The following is a 16,796-nucleotide window of genomic DNA, read 5'->3' as shown; positions in this document are numbered from 1 at the left end:
ACATTTTTTTTCCTGGATGACTCATTGTTTTTTGTGGATGGTTATGTTCTTTTGAATTATACTTCTAATGGCTTGGAAACGAACAGAACAACAGAAAAGAATATTATAATAGCCAGTATATTACAATATAATATACTGTAAGATTGGAAGGATAATTATGTTTCCTCAAATTATACATTAGTCTCAGGAAATCTCTCATATTTAGCCAAGCATTTACTGCATTATACTATGTTTAAGTTCCAGTTTGTTTCCTACTATAAGGTAAACCAATTTAATGATGTAAACCAATGATGTAACAAAACATGAATGTATATGGAACATTAGTATAGTTCATGTTTTGTGTAGAAGGTGGGGTTTTTTCCTGTTTTTCTTAAATAAAAAAATGTTAATAAGTTAGGAATAGGTTTAGAAACATACAAATAATACCCAGAATTTTATACTAGACGTTTAAAATGTATGTTGTTCTCAAAAGGTTAGTCTGATTTTTAAAAAAATTAGGAGATAGAAAATGTTTGTAACTCTCCAAAATCATATGCAAAAACTCTGAACATACATGCACACATATATGTGTGCACATATGATTTTCATATAGCTTTCAGAAGATAGTAAGTACATGTCTGGTTCTGATATTCTCAAAAAGAATCTAACAGCAAGAGTCATACGAACATTAATATAAATCTCTCAGCTGAGTAAGAAACCTCAGCTCATGTTCATGGAATATCTGTGGTAGCTTTCCAAATTTAGAAGATTATTTCTCTTTTGCAACAAGAATTTTGAATTAAAGGATACTCAACCTTCCAAGCAACTGTTGGGCACACACAGAAATAATGGCATAGCCACCCTGTTGAGTCTAGCTCCCTGTGTGTCTGAAGAGGAAGTATAGATTGAGGTATTTGTGGCAAAAGTCTGAAGTGATTATGTGAGGGAAAGACAACTTGGGTAAGAAAGAAGAGCTGTTACCAAGGAACTCTAAGAAGAGACACAGAAAACGATAGCATCCTTTCTATTGTATTTATTATTTATATTTTGTCTCTCTCTCCAGCAGATTATTGTCCCCCAAAGCAGTTCACATCAGTTTAAAAAGAGGGTCAGCCCTGGCCTTCAGGTTCTCAGTATTAAAACTCAAGATATATAAAGGGGTTCAGGAAGAATTGACAGCTGTTCTGCATGTGTGTGTGTGTGTGTGTTCAGGCTGGCCTGATCTTCCATTCCTGGAGCTCACTGTGGCTCTTGTCACTTCACAAAACAAAGAAAAAGCTTATAGATTTGATTTACTCCTGTTATCTGCAGGAGTTCTACAGCTGTTCAATCTTATCAACTATAGAGGATGCCTATAATTATTTCCAGTAGGGTATCTAGGCTAGCCTGATTTTTCATTGTTAAAGAAAAAAATGGATCCCCCCCCCCCATTTTTCTCTCATTTCTAATTTATTCTGGCTGGGACTCTGAGATGTTTATTTCCATCGCTGACCTGCAAGTAACCATGAGCTATCATGATAAAACTATATAATAACATTGTTCTTATTAGAAATAATAACACAGAACTATACAAGTATTATATAACCTATGAGAGATTAGAAAGGATGATTTAAAAACATTGATATTAAAGTAATACCTATATACTATAATAAAAAAACAAAGGAAAATAAGATAGTATTCTGTGTTTTCTAAAGGAGTAAAGTGGTAAGCTATAACAATAGGAGTTACAGTACTGAATAACTAGACAGATAGATCAACTTATATATATAAATATTTATAATTCTATAAGGGACGCGGTGGCGCTGCGGGTTAAACCGCTGAGCTGTCGATCGGAAGGTCGGCGGTTCGAAACCGCGTGATGGGGTGAGCTCCCGTTGCTCGTCCCAGCTCCTGCTCACCTAGCAGTTCGAAAACATGCAAATGTGAGTAGATCAATAGGTACCGCTTCGGCGGGAAGGTAACGGCGTTCCGAGTCGTCATGCTGGCCACATGACCCGGAAGTGTCTATGACAACGCCGGCTCCAAGGCTTAGAAACGGAGATGAGCACCGCCCCCTAGAGTCGGATTCGACTGGACTTTACGTCAAGGGAAACCTTTACCTTTACCTTTTATAATTCTATATATATTTATTGTAGACCAGCATAAAAATAGTATATAACAAAATCTGCAGCCAGTTCAATAGGGACAATCATGACTGCAAAACATGGTTAGACAATGTAATACATTCTTCTGGCAGAGATAATTTGTGGTTGATAAAAAATCCCCAGTGCGAGGCTGTTAAATATATATATATATTGTAGATGTAAGGAAACTGGTCGGTATAAAACTGAGGACTTATCACCAAACTCTATAAAATGGATCAAGTTTCTAGAGGCAGCTGATCTTTCTGGAAGATCAAGAATAATTTGTAATTGTGATAGTCTTGGGAAATGGGACTCTATGACGTTCCTAACATTAATTTAATCTTTAGTTGGGCAATGACTGTAATAAAGAATCATCTATCTATCTTAAACATTTAAAATATTTATTTGGTGTGTGAGTAGTTCCATTCTGTTGTTTTACACTTTTGACTGATTAAGTGCAATCAAGTTGGTGTTGACTCTTGGTGACCATATAGATAGGTGATCTGTCCCCAGCCTGGTTCCCTGGATCTTCCAACAGAGCACTTATTAACACTGTAATTGATTCCATTCACCTTGTTGCTGGTCATCCACTTTTTCTCTTTCCTTCCCTGCTTTCCCAGCATGATAGACTTCTCAAGAAAGCCAGGTCTTTGAATAGTGTGTCCAAAATATGATTATCTGAGCTGGTCATTTGCGCTTTGAAAGAATTTCATTATGTATATGGTAAAGTGGAATGGATGAGAAAAATAATGAAAAGATGCTGAAATTAAAGCAAAATGAGGGGTGGGGAGGGATAAATTACAGTCCTGTACAAATTGGGTCAAGTTGCTAAGATACATTAATTGAGATAATTTAAAAAGGGTTTTCATTCTCTGCCTTTCCCTGCTATTTGCATTCCTCCAAATCCTTTTTGGAGGCTGAGGACCTTTCTGAAATGTATGAGACTGGACACTGGAGCAGGATGGATGGATGGATGGATGGATGGATGGACAGATAGACAGATAGACAGACAGACAGACAGACAGACAGATAGATAGATAGAGTCTGTCTGTCTGTCTGTCTGTCTGTCTATAGATAGAGATAGATTTACTCTCTTAGGGTTGTTGTTGTTTATTCGTTTAGTCGCTTCCGACTCTTCGTGACTTCATGGACCAGCCCACGCCAGAGCTTCCTGTCGGTCGTCAACACCCCCAGCTCCCCCAGGGACGAGTCCGTCACCTGTAGAATATCATCCATCCATCTTGCCCTTGGTCAGCCCCTCTTCCTTTTGCCTTCCACTCTCCCTAGCATCAGCATCTTCTCCAGGGTGTCCTGTCTTCTCATTATGCGGCCAAAGTATTTCAGTTTTGCCTTGAATATCATTCCCTCAAGTGAGCAGTCTGGCTTTATTTCCTGGAGGATGGACTGGTTTGATCTTCTGGCAGTCCAAGGCACTCTCAGAATTTTCCTCCAACACCACAGTTCAAAAGCATCGATCTTCCTTCGCTCAGCCTTCCTTATGGTCCAGCTCTCGCAGCCATATGTTACTACAGGGAACACCATTGCTTTAACTATGCGGGCCTTTGTTGTCAGTGTGATGTCTCTGCTCTTAACTATTTTATCGAGATTTGTCATTGCTCTTCTTCCAAGGATTAAGCGTCTTCTGATTTCCTGACTGCAGTCAGCATCTGCAGTAATCTTTGCACCTAGGAATACAAAGTCTTTCACTGCTTCTACATTTTCTCCCTCTATTTGCCAGTTATCAATCAAGCTGGTTGCCATAATCTTGGTTTTTTTGAGGTTTAGCTGCAAACCAGCTTTTGCACTTTCTTCTTTCACCTTCATCATAAGGCTCCTCAGTTCCTCTTCGCTTTCAGCCATCAAAGTGGTATCATCTGCATATCTGAGATTGTTAATGTTTCTTCCAGAGATTTTAACTCCAGCCTTGGATTCCTCAAGGCCAGCTTGTCGCATGATGTGTTCTGCATACAAGTTGAATAGGTAGGGTGAGAGTATACAGCCCTGCCATACTCCTTTCCCAATCTTAAACCAGTCTGTTGTTCCGTGGTCTGTTCTTACTGTTGCTACTTGGTCGTTATACAGATTCTTCAGGAGGCATACAAGATGACTTGGTATCCCCATACCACTAAGAACTTGCCACAATTTGTTATGGTCCACACAGTCAAAGGCTTTAGAATAGTCAATAAAACAGAAATAGATGTTTTTCTGAAACTCCCTGGCTTTTTCCATTATCCAACGGATATTGGCAATTTGGTCTCTAGTTTCTCTGCCTTTTCTAAACCCAGCTTGTACATCTGGCAATTCTCGCTCCATGAATTGCTGAAGTCTACCTTGCAGGATCTTGAGCATTACCTTACTGGCATGTGAAATGAGTGCCACTGTTCGATAGTTTGAACATTCTTTAGTGTTTCCCTTTTTTGGTATGGGGATATAAGTTGATTTTTTCCAATCTGATGGCCATTCTTGTGTTTTCCAAATTTGCTGGCATATAGCATGCATTACCTTGACAGCATCATCTTGCAAGATTTTGAACAGTTCAGCTGGGATGCCGTCGTCTCCTGTTGCCTTGTTATTAGAAATGCTTCTTAAGGCCCACTCAACCTCACTCTTCAGGATGTGTGGCTCTAGCTCACCGACCACACTGTCAAAGCTATCCCCGATATTGTTATCCTTCCTATACAGGTCTTCTGTATATTCTTGCCACCTTTTCTTGATCTCTTCTCCTTCTGTTAGGTCCTTGCCATCTTTGTTTTTTATCATACCCATTTTGGCCTGGAATTTACCTCCCATGTTTCTAATTTTCTGGAAGAGGTCTCTTGTCCTTCCTATTCTATTGTCTTCTTCCACTTCCGCGCATTGCTTGTTTAAAAATAATTCCTTATCTCTTCTGGCTAACCTCTGGAATTTTGCATTTAATTGGGCATATCTCCCCCTATCACTGTTGCCTTTTGCTTTCCTTCTTTCTTGGGCTACTTCTAGTGTCTCAGCAGACAGCCATTTTGCCTTCTTGGTTTTCTCTTTCTTTGAGAGGTATTTTGTTGCCGCCTCCTGAACAATGCTGCCAACTTCTGTCCAGAGTTCTTCCGGGACCCTATCTACTAAGTCCAGTCCCTTAAATCTATTCTTCACCTCCACTGCATATTCCTTAGGAATATTAGTGAGCTGATATCTAGCTGATCTGTGGGTCTTCCCTAATCTCTTTAGTCTGATCCTAAATTGTGCAAGAAGAAGTTCGTGATCTGAACTACAGTCAGCTCCTGGCCTTGTTTTTACCGACTGTACAGATGTCCGCCACCTTTGGCTGCAAAGGATGTAATCAATCTGATTTCTCTTAGGGTAAAGAAGGAAAATTTAAAACCAGATGGAATTTTGAGTCCAGATAGAATGAATGGCCTAATAGAGCATTCTACCCAGGCATGCCTTTTCAGCCGTAGCATCTGCCCTCTGGAATATTCTCCCCTCAGAGATCAGGATGTCCCCGACCCTGTTGGCCTTTTGTAAGGCCGTGAAGACCTGGTTATGTGCCTGGGCCTGGGGCCCTAGTGTGGTAATGGTCCAGTTTCTTGGTTGTATTAACATCTTACATTGTTTACTTGGCAGCCATGTATACTTACTTTGTATTGTAACTATTTTATGTGTAATTAATTGTTTTGTGGTTTTTATCATTGTAAGCTGCCCAGAGTCACTTGCTGAGATGGGCAGATATAGAAATTGAATAAATAAATAAATAAATACCCAACAAAGAAAGTTTTATCTTACCTGATATCAAATAGAGATACTGACTTTAATTTCTATACACATCTGCCAGCATCCAGAATGGATGCAATTTCTGTTTCTTCTTTTTTTCAAAATATGTGGATTTCTATTTATTTATAACAGATTATGTTGTAGAATCCTATTTCCCCCCTAGGTACAGAAATCTCAGAAAAAGATATACTTCTACCCATTCAGAAAATGAAATACATTTAGTCATCCAGAAGAACCAGGAATATTTTTCCTTCAACAATTTAAATGTTAAATCAGTGGTGGCCTCATGTCACTGAAAAACCCCAAGAATGTCATAACTCAATGTTGTCTGTTTGTTGCTGGATGGGTATGTTGGTTTGCTTCTAAAAAAGACTATTTTATTACTGTATTTAATGTCTGTGTGGCACCAAAACAAAGCTGTATGAGTAATATGCAATAAAATTCAATAAAATATAAGACATGATAGCAGTAATGATAGACAAGATAGCAATAAACATCAGCCCAAACACCATATCTGAAAAACAAACAAGGTAGACATCTTACAGTAATTAACAAGAGACAATTAAATGACAAAACCTCCTTCTTAAAAACTGGCTCCATCAAAAAGCCATTTACTGTAGATACAAAGAGTGTCTAAGTTGCCAACTGAAAATGTGCCAACTAAAATCTCTTGGGGAGACAAGTTGAAGAACTAGGATGCTTTAAATTAAGAGTGAGCAACATCCTTCTGCTCATGTTTACAGGCCAGATGGAGCCAGAGCAAGGAAATGTTGTTGAGACCAGCCATTCTTTCTCTTCTGGATTTCTTTCCTTCCTTCCTTCCTTCCTTCCTTCCTTCCTTCCTTCCTTCCTTCCTTCCTTCCTTTCTTTCTTTTTTCCCTGTCTCATCTCCTTACAATCTCTGCCATGCTGCAGGCTGGCAGTGAAAAGTAAAAGTGATCTTTGCCACTTTTCTTTAGAAATAAAAGGTGTGTTTAAAAATCATCAGATATTTCCTGAGTCCAAGGCAATATTTTTTTTAGGAGAAGCTAGCTGGATCATAGTCTCTTTAATGAACTGAATAGCCCTCTTCAGAAATCCAGATATTCATTATTATATGCACAAAGGTGGAAAGATTTGACTTTACTCACAATGGAGGAATGGATGGTAAGGATGAACTTACTGAGATAGCCAAATTGACAGCTTTGATTAGAGAAAAGACATTGTCTACGTTTAATGCTGACTGGAAACCCCTTATCAACTTTTTGCATGAAACAGAAAAAAAAATGAAATTATGATCTATGCTTTCAACAATTAGAAAAAAATAGATTATAGAAAAATTGTAAGTAATGCTATAACCACAGAGTAAGAGTTTAATTTACATTTATACTTATAACCACTGTAAAAAAAAAATTGGAAGTCACTATATTTTCTTTCTTTCTCTTTTTTTTCTGCACTTTTGCCTCTTTTTTTCCTTCTCTCTTTTCTTTTTTTCTCTCTCTTTATTCTAAATATTAGTTCTTGTTAGTTTTTGTCTTTCTTCTTTAAAAATGTAATAAAGTTATATATTTAAAAAAAGAATAGAAATCCAGATATTCAGAGGGTGCACCATGTCCAGATGAGCCCTATCATTCATATCACTCAAAGGACATCATTTCCTGCACACACTCATGTGTCTATTGTCTGCAGGAGAGAAGCTGTGGTGGATTCCACATAAGCAAGGATCCCAATAATGCGGTTTTGGTCATACAGACAGCACTGCTGGACAGGGTACCCTCTGGATATTTCAGTAAAGTGTAAATGACAATTTTGTGTGGAAAATCCAGGTTTTGGGGTCTGGTCCATGAGAGCTTCCAGGAATTGTTGTATGGAGTGGAGAAGGTTAAATAATGTATAAAAGCAAAGCTCTGTCATCAAATTGCATAGCAGGGTCTGCTAAATTAGATATTCTTACCTATTTATTTATTGTATGTATTTATCTCCCTTTACATAACACTTCATTATGAAAAGTTTTTATCAATGATGGTACCTTTTGACACCAAAGCCCTTTATTAAATTCTCCACATTAAAAAAAAAAACATTGTTTGTTGGATTGTATTTCATTTGGTGTTCCTGAACCTTGTGAGTTTTAAAGCTTGGAACCTCACTAACTATATTTTTATTTTCACCTTGTGTTTGCTTTGCTAGATTAACTGTCAGTCATTTGAGCTGATTTTTACTTGTTGATTTTGTGTTGAGATTTCGTGTGGGGGTGCATTTGCTGTTTTATATTTTAATCTTTATCCTCTCTGTTGGTCTGAAATATTCTTGGTGCAAAGTTATTTGTAAATATACGAATATACTAATATGGTATACCAATATACTTATAAATAGTAACATTATTCCTATTTAAATACGATTTCTCAAATCTAGCTATGTCTAGGAACCTACAAAATCACCGGTATTGACATGTCATTTCAAGGCTTTTGGAACGCATCTAAATTAGAAACTTGTTCTTCAAATTCCTTATAATACATCTCTTTGCTACCCTCTAGTGGCGGACTGTAAAATAGTTCTATATGGCCGTTCTGTTCCTCCAGCTGAGGATAACTGAGATATCTGTTTAAGTCTTAACTGTCGACAATGTTTAATTCTACGTATATGAGAATTCCCACTCTTACTCTCAGGTTTCTCCACAAATGATTTATAATGCATGCATCCCAGCTGGAAGAACAGTGACGATTTTTCTATACCAGATCTGGGCTGTGAAAATCTGCACAACCTCTACACGGCTGCGAAAGATTGTTTTCTGTACCTGTTCTTCATCTTCTTAGAGGGCTAGCCTGCACAGGTCTACTTAGAAGTAAGGACCATTGAATTTGATGTGGCTTACTTCCAGCTAAGTGGGGTATATGGGTCTTTGTAGCAACTGTCAGACAATGGAATAAAATGAAATTTATCTGTCTTTCCTGCAAGTAAAGCCAAAGGAATAGGTAGAAAATAGATCAGCGAGGACTTAGGAATTTGGCAATAAAAGCAACAGATTGGCTTTAATCTGACTGTAAATTTTGAAATGAATGAAATGAAAATTGGTGAGATGCAGGATGTTGCCAGGGAAGAGAGGAGCGCTATGAAGGATTCCTTTCCAAAACTTAAAAAAGATCACAGGAGTCGCATTTCTTTCATTTTAAGGGCATGCTTGTTGCACCAGTCTCTGGACTGTGCATCTAGGCAAGGTCCCATCCAGGTGTGGGTTATTCAGAATACTCATCACATGACCCCTTTGGAAAATCCCCATTTCTCACCAGGGTCACTCAAGCAACATTAGCTTCCCAAAGGCAAGTCTGCATGCTTTGCAACTGCCTGCAAGCGAGCCAAGTTGTTGTATACACAAACAAATGTGCATGTGCTTCCATATGAGTCAGGATGTTTAGAATGCATGACGGCTTTCCTTCTGTAAATATTCTAAGTGTGAGGGCAATGGCAGAAGGGGTTTCCCATGGTGAGTATTCTGGTTAAAGACTGTCTGGATGAGGCTAGGGTGCATTCTGAAAGCATAAAATCCACCCAGCACAGATCATAGCAGCACCTTTAGTTCAGTTATGGGCACCTGAAGTCCAAGAACCACACAAAGTCCTCAACACCCGTTTTTGTGGGCTCGGATCCCTCCTAACCATCATGGCTGAAAATCCTCAGCATCGTTTCCTTCTACTTTGAGGTGGGAAATGAAAAAGAACTATATTATTTGCTCTAAAACCAAAAAAAAACAAAAAAACAAAACCCACTCTAATTCTACCCTAAACTCACATTGCCAGCAAAAAGCCACCTACCTCTGCTTTAGTTAATCATGCTGTTTTCTTCTATGCCTTGCAAAACCCCCCATCGCTAGGCAAAGCCAAGGAAGCAAGAAGACACGGATGTCAGGCAGATCTCTTTAATGCTAGTCTGGTGTAAAAGCAGGTTCTTGAAAACTGTAAGAGTGCATTCTCAGCCAGTGTCACAGTGAGTAAATTAAGGCCAACTCTTTGAAATGCCATCTTCTCACATCTCCCACATCTGGGTTGTGTTGCCTCTTCTCACTCAAACTACAATCCTCTTCTGCTTCCTTCTTGCAGTCTCTTGTGCCTGCTTGCTCCCTCCATCACCACCAAAACAGGATAATTGTTATATGGACACCTAACCAGACTTGAACAGTAAGTCAGGACCAACTGATACATTCAAAGAACCCTGAAGAAGACAAAGACGTTTGGCAACATTCCAGCTCAAAGGAAAGTCACTAGAACCTTTCTCCTAAATTGGAAGAAAACAATACCGATATGAAATCTGGTAATGAAATCCTCATTACTAATCCTTATCCCGCCTTTATTTCTTCTGTTTCAAGTCCCTATGCCATCTTCACTGCTCTTCAAGATAATGTGTGATGATGCTTACCAAATGCTACATGTTTCGAGGCTGCATTGGGTCCATGTTGGAATAAGGAACAACACCATAAGAGAATACCAGTACAGCTAAGAATGACTTAAGCCAGTCTCACTCATAGGTTGGGGATGAAGTAAAGGCAACATCCTGGGGACATAGTAGGAAAACAGACGATATTGCCAGGTTATGTTTGTGCTGTGACTAGGTACAAGTGGGGAAAGGCCCTAACTCTTAACACTATGGCTAAAATATGCCCTAGTTTTTAATGAACTCGGTAAAAATATACAACACTACTACTATGAGGTTTAAAATGTATGTGATATATGCTATGTAATATTATGCTCTTATCTTGGTTTTGTAATATCATTTATAATGTACATAATAGCTTTTTTTTTTTGCAATTGTGCCTTGTTCATACATTAACCTGGGCCTTGTAAAACTAGCTGCTTATCTTCCATGCTTATTATGCTAATGGGCTTTATTTAGCAGCAAAAGGATTATTATTTTGTGTTTTATTCTCCTGATAAAATAGAGGTATGTCTCCAATTGTAGAACAGCACTTACTCTACATATCATTAGATCCACATGGACACTGAAACTAGCTGTCTCACTTCTCACCTTTGGGGAGGGTTGTTCAAATTTCTTACAGAAAACCTTTCATAGTTCCTGGTAAATAAATTTTAAAAATTGCTTGGTATATATGTTCAGTAGCACCATAATGCTCTTTTACTAATTGCTAACTGCCTCCTCCAGTCAACTGAGCCAAGCTTTATTATTTATAATTTCCTTACTTGTACTAATTTATTTATAATTTTCTTACTTGCACTAATCCATTTCCATCAAATAATAAAGTTAAGTCATAATAAAAAGGTATAATAATTGCCTGTCATAATTAAGCTTTAGTTAATCAATCCATTAATTAGACTGATTGTGACTCCCAGAGGTGTACAGAGGTTTCAGGCTTTAAATCAGGGATGTATATCTGCGAGGTTTAAGGCATCCATTTTGCTCTTTAAACCCAAGACTTCATTCATTAATCCATATTTTAATAATAATAATACAGTACTAGCTCCCTTTCTTGTAATGGCACTTTACTTCTGACAACATAAATGGAATTCCAAGTGTATTCAGCAGAATGTCTTAGAAGCTTCTCAGCGATGGGGACTCCTACATTAGCAGAGTTCCTGTATATGTGGAATAGTCTAAGAGTGCTCAGTTGTACATTAGCGCAAACGTGTGTACTAAGAATGGGATTGGAAAAGTCAAAGAGGCATTGGCAATAGGGATGCATCCATATCTCTATTCCCCTACTTACTTTTTACACTGTTGAACTCAGGCTAAATGCCTCATCAGGACTTAGCACTGACTTTTTTGCTCCCCTTTTGCTTGCCCCGCTTGTGAAGGTGTATGGAGATCAAGTGAAAGCGAAAAGAAAAGAAAAGAAATAGGAAGAATTCATTTTATAATCCTGAGGGAAGGTTACCTTACTTGGAGGTGGCTAATGAAGCTATCTTTCTTATTCTAATAAAGCACCATGCTCACTTAGTATGCATGCTTGCCAAACCAAGGGGACTGGCTTGTATCTTGACACTACACCCAATGAATGATGCCTGGCCACCCATAATGTTGGGTTGGTAAACATATATCTGAAGAAGCAGCTACAACATACTACCTCATTGCAGGTGAATTCCAGGGCCTTTTTGAAGCACCCCTCCCCCCAATAAAATAAACTGACTGCATTGTTAGCACTCTCCTCTTGCCCCACTGGAAGAAGAGCTTAAAGAGGGGAAGATGAGGACACTTACCAAGTATTGCAAAAGTAATGCTTACAGTAGGTGTGAGGCAAAGCTGATGATTGTGTGAAAGGTGCTTCAGTCTTCACTGCTGCTCTGTTTGACTGGAGTGACACTGGGATAAAACTAGTGAGCAGATTGTACAAAATGTATCTGCCAGTTTCTACATGTTTGCATTAGCAGGAAAGCATCAAGAAGCTACTTCACAGAAGCACATACAATCAGCATCCTGATTTCCACCAGCACAAAACAGCTTGGGGGGGAGTAGAAATGCTGCATGCATTAGTTTCAAGTTTTCTCTTGTAGAGTGACACCTCATTTTAAGGGACTGAAGGGGGTGGGGAGGATATCTGTTATTCTAGAGAATGCCCATTAAATATTAAAGTATGTAATTGTAGTGATTTACATCATTTGCAGAACAATGTAAATTATTTAGTGATACCATCATACAAGTGACATAAATCACTGCAGAAATTTGCCTGTTTCATGCCAAGTTCATTGTATCAAGGTGTATTAAACTCAGGCTTCACAATTTGAAAAATGGCTAAAAGCTTATGCATAGTATCATGGAATTCATAGGACAGCTGTTTTTAAACTTCCACTGCTCTTCTGGAGCAACAGATCCTGGAGGGAATCACTGCTTTGTCATAGTCAGAAAGAAATCTCAACAATTAAAAAGGTGAAGGAAACCAAGTTTATCATAATTACTATTCTGGATGAGATTAAACTGACAGAGTGTCCTGGTTGCCAGCCCGAAGTCCTAATTTTCCTGCAATTAACTCCCTCAAATCCTTGATAACAATGGCAAGTGAATTTCTCCTCCATTATTTGAAGGTCAGTTGAAGATGGTACCCCTCTCACAGTAACTCCTTCATCCTTTGAGGCTTTGATTTGAAAATTCTGAGGATTTAAATGAAGATAGTCCAAAGCTTTCCAGTTTCTTCGTATGCATCTTCCATTATTCTGACACAGATGTTGGCTGCACATCTCAGCAGCTTTGGTTACATTGGTGATGTAGGGACCTAGCTCAGAAGCAATGAATTCTTTCACCTTTGTGCAGTTGGCCTGCAGGCAAGAAGAAACATGCAAATCACAGGAAGGCTACCCAGTGCTATATCTATTACCATAAATATATAAAAAAGAACCTATGTAACATTACTCTCCAAAGCCCCTAATTTAACTTCATTTTTAAAAGGAAACTATAGGTCTTTGCCAAACGGTCCTTGAAGCTTCTCCTACTCATAATCTGATCTTGCATAAAGAAGAATGGATAAATGGAAAAGTGTGTCTACTACATTAAAGAATATTGTGTTAAAGTAAGGACTTTTAGGCAAGTTAAAATAAGATTTTAAAACAAGGACTTAAATTTACCTCTGATGACGTTAAATTCATGTCTCCCCAAATAACAATTCCAGCTGCTCCCAGGGCAGCACTTTCACCAATAGTGCTAACAAGATCTTGCTACATAGAAATAGAAGAAAATATCATCAGTCAATGGTTGTATATCTTCACTGATGCCATTAAAAATGGGCAGATTAACAGCATAATTATGAGGCACCCCATTCTGAGCAGCCAAGCCTTCAGAAGAATTAGTCAGTAACTGAGTGCTGCATATATTCATGTTTTAATGTGTTTCATCTTAAATCAGTTTTATATCTTTAGCAAGGATATTTTGTTACTTCAATTTCAGTGTGCCAATTCGAGGGTAATATGGAAGTTCCATAAATCCTTCTGTCGTGAATCTAGCAAAATCTTGCTGTTCAAAACATGAGATCAGATATTATTTTTTAGAATATGGAGGGGGCAATAAAAATACACACAGGCCTACACTGGTTTTTTCCAGACTGTTTCACTGGAATTGTACAATTAGGGTCATTGTTCTAAGGGCTGAATTTTAGATGTGCCCTCTAAAACTTACATCACTGGTGTTTTTTTTAAAAAAAATCTGTCTTTATATCATTTGTAGTTATTTCTATCCTATTTCTGTCGTCGAAAATCCATTTCCTGTAATGCAGCTGCTGGAAACTGTTATTATGGGGAAAAAGAGAGCTCAAAACAAAATACAACAATCCACTAACCAACTGGACAGGGTATGCACAAGATGCTAATACACACACACACACACACAGGTTGAAATTAGCCAGACTTTATGCATTGTGCTGATGAAGCCCTAAGGTCTTTAACAGATGTAATTAAGTATGTTTTGTGCATATAGTATATTCATTTCATGCTGGGTTGATCTCAAATATAGCAAACTAAACCCTGAGATTTACAAATGCTTAAATAAATACCAAAATGAAAGCATAAACCATATAAACAAACAAACAAACCCTGTGTCATTAGTTAGGACAGTGGAGTGAGAAAGCTCCATTAAGAGGGAAAAGGTATATAATTCTTCAAACATAGAATGTCTGCACATAAAGTCAAGATATGATATTGAAATGTGTTAAAATAAATAATTTCTTATACAAACCACCTTTCCTCAAATGTCGAAGGTTGCAGTCCTGTACATCAAGGGAGAGGAACTTTTTTCACTGTGAAGAACTACTGGCTTGGAGGAGAAATGAAGTGGAGGCCAGTTGCCTCCAGTTGATTACAGTATAGTAGCTGCAGTGTTCCAGATACTTTGAAGTTCTGCCTCTCTTACCCAACATTCAGAGAGATTCAATGCTTCGCATAACCATGTATTTATTTAACTTGCACCCCCACCACAATCCAATGACTCTTAGCAGCTTGATTCATAGTTTTTCCACTCCAACTATAGACAAATCTGGGTGTTGTGTTAGGAAAGGGAAGGGCACCACTGAGACCAGGGATGTCCTGGTACAGGAGCATACTTCAACTCACTTGTTATATGGAAGTGAGAATTGGGTATTTAAGGAAAAACACGTAAGTAAACTGAATACTAATGCCTGAGTACCTGAGTACTGAATACCTAATGGCTGAGGGAGTTGGGAAGAGTAAGGAATGACAGGAATGTGGTGGTGGGGATGTGGTTAGTTCAGGGCTGGGAAATGGAAGAAGATGAAGGAGAGAGAACATTTGCCATGTGGTTTTAAGAACCAAAAAATGAACTTGCTGGATCAGAGCAAGGTCTTATTTAACCTAGCATTATTTTCCCATTATGGCCAACCAAATGCCCTTGGGTGTTCTTGGTTGAAGTAAAATGTGAATTAGCTCTTCCTGATTAAGAGTTCCACTGGTCCACCACTGTGGTACATCTGTTCTACAGAAGCAACAGAGTTTATAATCCCTAGAGAACTTACCGTAGAAAGAAATAACAATGGCTGATCTCTATAGTCTAGTCGAGTATATACAAATACTGGAAGAGAATAATCATGCGAGGTCATAAAGGAAATCCTCATGGATTCTTTCACCCTAAACTGTGAAAAGCGTAATGTGTTTTCACTGCTTCCAAGGGATTTCTTAATGCCGATGGAGGGATATAATGCTGCGCTGCTATTCCACAGCCACAACAGTTCATTATTCCTCATGAGTTCATTTTCTGGACATGAGCCAGTATAGTTCTGCTCATGGAAATTGTAATTGTGGCAGTCAGGATATAAGTAATATCCCCAGAGGCCCTTGGGCCTGCTTTTAATCCCCAGCTCAATTGTCTCCTTCATGAAAGCCTTAGCACATTTTTCGAAAGAAAATTTAGCTAAACGTTCAATGGCATTTGCAGGAACATTCTCTTGCAGTTTGGAAATTAGTTTCCTTGACTGCCTCCTGTAAATATTTTTGGTATTCCAGTTGCGCTCCCACTGGGGCCTCCAGTGTTCCCAGTCTATGACTGCCAATCCAGTGAAATCCTTGTCAGGAATGTAGTAGTTAATATCTTGGCTAGCTTTCTCCAGATGTGTTTGCAAGCTGAAATTCTGAGGGAGGCCACCGTTGATTGGGATTTCTTGTGAAGTGTACCATGGGTAATATCCAAGCCTGTTGACATAAAATATGGTCACATTCTGTCCTCTTGCTTTGGCAAATGGACTTCCAATCACATGGAACATTTTTAAGCTGATTGTTATGTTATATCGGATGGAGCAATGGTCTGTCGGTGCGTTCCAGGCTGCTATGAAAGGCGTCCTTCGGAACACGGGCAGCTGAGCAGACTTCAGGGCCAAAGCAGAAGTCCACATAAATGACATCTGTAACCAGAGTGTAGAGTGGACCTGCTGGGTAATAGATAACAACTTTGAATTGTCAAGAAAAAATCCCCAGGATATAAATAAATGCATGCCCATATATTTTTTTTTAAGGGGGCAAGCAACATTATGCAAAAGCACAGCAAAGAAGCAAGAAAAAGTAATGCAAAGAAATTAAGTCATGAGAGAAGAAAAGGAAATGAAATAGAGTCAAATCAGGTGTACACAACACCATTCAATATCTTTCTTTGCATCTTTCTTTCCTTATAAACCATCTTTGCTTCCACCCGCATCCATACATTGCTTTATATATTGTTTTTTGTGCTTTCAACTTCTCTTTTTGGGGGGATCTAACAAAACCTCCTGAGTCCTTCACTTCTTCTCAACCCATTCATTCTTCCCATTCATGTTTCCTTCATATACTTGTTTTGCAGTTCAATGCTCATTCATTCTCTATACATTTTTTATATTTGCCACTCACTTTTATATTCATTCCACATTCATTCCTTCTTGAGCTTATCACTTCTTGTTTTACTAGACACACTTCTTAAATAACACATTTCCATGATATTCAGTTTAGTCACATGTTTTTCCTAACAATTCTCACTACCATATAACAAAGTGAGTAGAAG

General features: G+C 38.3%; 1 protein-coding gene across 1 annotated transcript; it reads right to left on the bottom strand.

Annotated features, from left to right (window-relative positions):
* Window positions 1-12,670: 12,670 nt before the first annotated feature.
* On the bottom strand, window positions 12,671-16,167 carry LOC134501508 (hyaluronidase-4-like). The gene is made up of 3 exons (XM_063309349.1): window positions 15,286-16,167; window positions 13,391-13,480; window positions 12,671-13,084 (listed from the first exon to the last, which is right to left on the bottom strand). Exons 1-3 carry the CDS (start codon window positions 16,165-16,167, stop codon window positions 12,671-12,673), a joined length of 1,386 nt encoding a protein of 461 aa, XP_063165419.1.
* Window positions 16,168-16,796: the final 629 nt, after the last annotated feature.

Source organism: Candoia aspera, chromosome 7 (assembly GCF_035149785.1).
Source record: "Candoia aspera isolate rCanAsp1 chromosome 7, rCanAsp1.hap2, whole genome shotgun sequence".
Lineage (NCBI taxonomy): Eukaryota > Metazoa > Chordata > Lepidosauria > Squamata > Boidae > Candoia > Candoia aspera.
The sequence above is the reverse complement of the archived record's forward strand: the minus strand, read 5'-3'. Positions and strand labels throughout refer to the sequence as shown.

What these genes read in the sequence shown, in the direction of transcription:
- LOC134501508 (XM_063309349.1), bottom strand. Translation starts at nt 16,167, where the DNA reads ATGTCATTTATGTGGACTTCTGCTTTGGCCCTGAAGTCTGCTCAGCTG. An exon ending in CATTGTTATTTCTTTCTACG is followed by an intron (nt 13,481 to 15,285) that starts GTAAGTTCTCTA and finishes ATTTCTATGTAG; the next exon opens with CAAGATCTTGTTAGCACTAT. An exon ending in TGAATTTAACGTCATCAGAG is followed by an intron (nt 13,085 to 13,390) that starts GTAAATTTAAGT and finishes TCTTGCCTGCAG; the next exon opens with GCCAACTGCACAAAGGTGAA.